The following is a 2,552-nucleotide window of genomic DNA, read 5'->3' on the forward strand; positions in this document are numbered from 1 at the left end:
TCGTTTTCACTAGCTAAGGGCATCCTTCTGTATAGCTCCAAAGCCTTTGCAACCGTCCATGTGACCGACACTATTTACCTTGGTGCAAACTTTGAATCAACTCTCACATGCTCTCCAAGATCTTTTCTCTAGATTCTGGTCAATCTCATATTGGTCCCAGTTATACTTTGCTTGTTAGAGATGGCCGCGAATTAGGTTCGCGAACTTTTCTTTCTTAATTAACGTCTCAACAACGACGCAGCCCATTTTCACTAAATATTTTTACCTGAAAGCCTACTTTTAATTCCCTAACGTGGCCTCCCTGGTTATAAATCGGAGACCGTAAAGACGCAATCTGACGACGCGTAAGTCGTAGATATGGCAAATGACGGCCGCTCTGAGTGTCTAAATGAAAATGATCCTAACTTCATATTGCCCCGCCGTAACCAAGCGGGACGTCTTTACATTTTGGTTATCGCTTCTTCTTAAATGTGTGTCCAATTGACCCCTACTCGTTTGCTTCCTGGTTTCTATTTTTGACTTCTGAACAGTCTCACTCCGCCCAAAGTCCTATGAAACCACCTACTGCAATCCTTCAAGCCATGTAGAAGGGCAGGGTGGCCCCAATCGACTTGATCGATGGCGTTCTCGCTCCCACCCACTATAAGGCAACTGAACATTACAGCCGTGTCTGGTTGCCTGTACCTGACAGCACTGACGGTTCTTTTATTATTTCAAAAGTGGGGCGATTTTCAGTCAATGTCCCTCTGAAAGGTTGTGTCCACCAGTGCTAAATCAGGGATCGGATCCGAAGACCACTTCATTGGCGGCCTTACATTTACTCGAACTAGTAGTTACAAACTGCGATCATCTTGCTTCTTCCACGGAAAGACACAAACTTGGTATCTTCCTATGGAGACTGAACCGTCATCAATCCATCGCTTTCGAGGGCACCCCATCCACGGAATGAAATATAATCATCTATGCTGGACAAACCCACAAAACTACCCAAGGTCTGATTCCCATTTTCCGAGCAGCCTAAGTGTCAAAATGGCAAAATAGAAGGTTGTACTGCCCAAAGCCGCAGTAATCACGCCGAATCGAGAAACAGATCAGCCCCTTCCATCTTGTACGTCTGACCCAACCTCCTCCGGCTCTGCGTAGTTGCCTAGTCCGGTGCTCACTAGGCGTACATGATTCAGGTCGAAATAGATCCCACAATTCAGAAAGTACCGGAACCTACAGACCTTAATAGAGTAGCCCAACTTTGTTTCAGATCTTCAAGTCTGTCGTCCGCGAATGTCGTGCAAAAAAACAGAGAAAGCCACCGGCAATCGCACGACCAGTGCGCGCAATTCCCATCAAAGCCAACTTGCACCCAACTTCGAACTCTGTTGTCAGAAAGTCCGTGCGAGCCTCCGTCTCTTTAAGTCTTGCAAGAGGGAGCCCGCCGGGCTCCATGAAGCCCCAAACTAAACCAAACTATCGACCGCCGCCGCATTTTCAGATCCATCGGCAGCCTGGCATGCTTTCCTCACTCCTGGCACACAACCATCTGCTCCGGTGTGTTTCTTACTACCCCATTCCCTCCATGATTATCTAGCTGCTCCCATCCTGCAGATAAACGTCCTCATTGACGAACGTTGCTTCAATGCATCTACCCTAATCTAACCCAAACGCTATATTAATCCGTTCCACATATTTGTTCCACGTAATCATTAGGAAGCAGGTTGCCGACTACGTCCACGACACTCACTCTGGGATGTACGATTGGGTCCCCATAACACAGTAGATCTATTGCTGTTGCCATCCTATGCAATATTACTTGGGAAAGCCAGATGCGGAAATGAGTTGTCACACATCATTTTGAATCTCACCGCAGATGCATGTGGGGTACGCTTCCACCATCGGGAGACCCTATTCAAAATTGCAGGGCTGATTTCTTCCCCACCCGCACTCACCGACAAGTCGTGGATTCAGCTAGTATTGCGTGAGAGTGAGGACCTATTTACCGGTCCCACTCTCGCTCCCCTGACAAAGATGACACAGTCATTCAAAGCCTATCACGCCCCCCATCCCTGATTTCCTACGCCGTTTGATACTCAACGTACTCCCTATTGACCGGAGGCTATTCAGGCAAGTTGCGATGCTATTCCTGTAACAACTGTCAGTTCCAACTAGTAGCATTATTTACTCACCAGTAGGGCTTGCAGTGGAAATGGACTATCCGCTCCAGCGACGTCGAAAACGGACGTATCAGGTCAAACGATCTCACAGAATTCGCCACCCTCGAACGCAGCGACCACACGACCCTGCGTCGGAACCTCGGCTGCCGTCCGATGGTCTCAACGAAGTCAGCGCCATTGTGTCTTGCACACAGCTCAGAAAAATAAGTTAGGATGTTTGGGCCTCCAATCTACATTGACTGTAACTAACGCGATTTTGGTGTATTAAGAGGTAAGAATCCTTCCATTCTGGGAGAATATTCGACGGCTATACGGCACAGTCACCCCCGTTACCCAGGCAGCGTTTCGGCGGCTCGAAAAGCTCAGCTTAAATAGGCGTATCCGGAA

At 48.2% G+C, this 2,552-nt stretch overlaps 1 protein-coding gene across 1 annotated transcript; it reads right to left on the reverse strand.

The window, feature by feature from the left end:
- Positions 1 to 1,251: 1,251 nt before the first annotated feature.
- T265_01647 (hypothetical protein) lies at positions 1,252 to 1,440 on the reverse strand (the record flags this gene model as incomplete). Its single annotated transcript, XM_009165713.1, has 1 exon — positions 1,252 to 1,440. The coding sequence occupies one exon, from the start codon at positions 1,438 to 1,440 to the stop codon at positions 1,252 to 1,254; it is 189 nt and encodes a 62-aa protein (XP_009163977.1).
- Positions 1,441 to 2,552: the final 1,112 nt, after the last annotated feature.

This window comes from Opisthorchis viverrini (assembly GCF_000715545.1).
Source record: "Opisthorchis viverrini unplaced genomic scaffold opera_v5_18, whole genome shotgun sequence".
NCBI classification, from domain to species: domain Eukaryota; kingdom Metazoa; phylum Platyhelminthes; class Trematoda; order Opisthorchiida; family Opisthorchiidae; genus Opisthorchis; species Opisthorchis viverrini.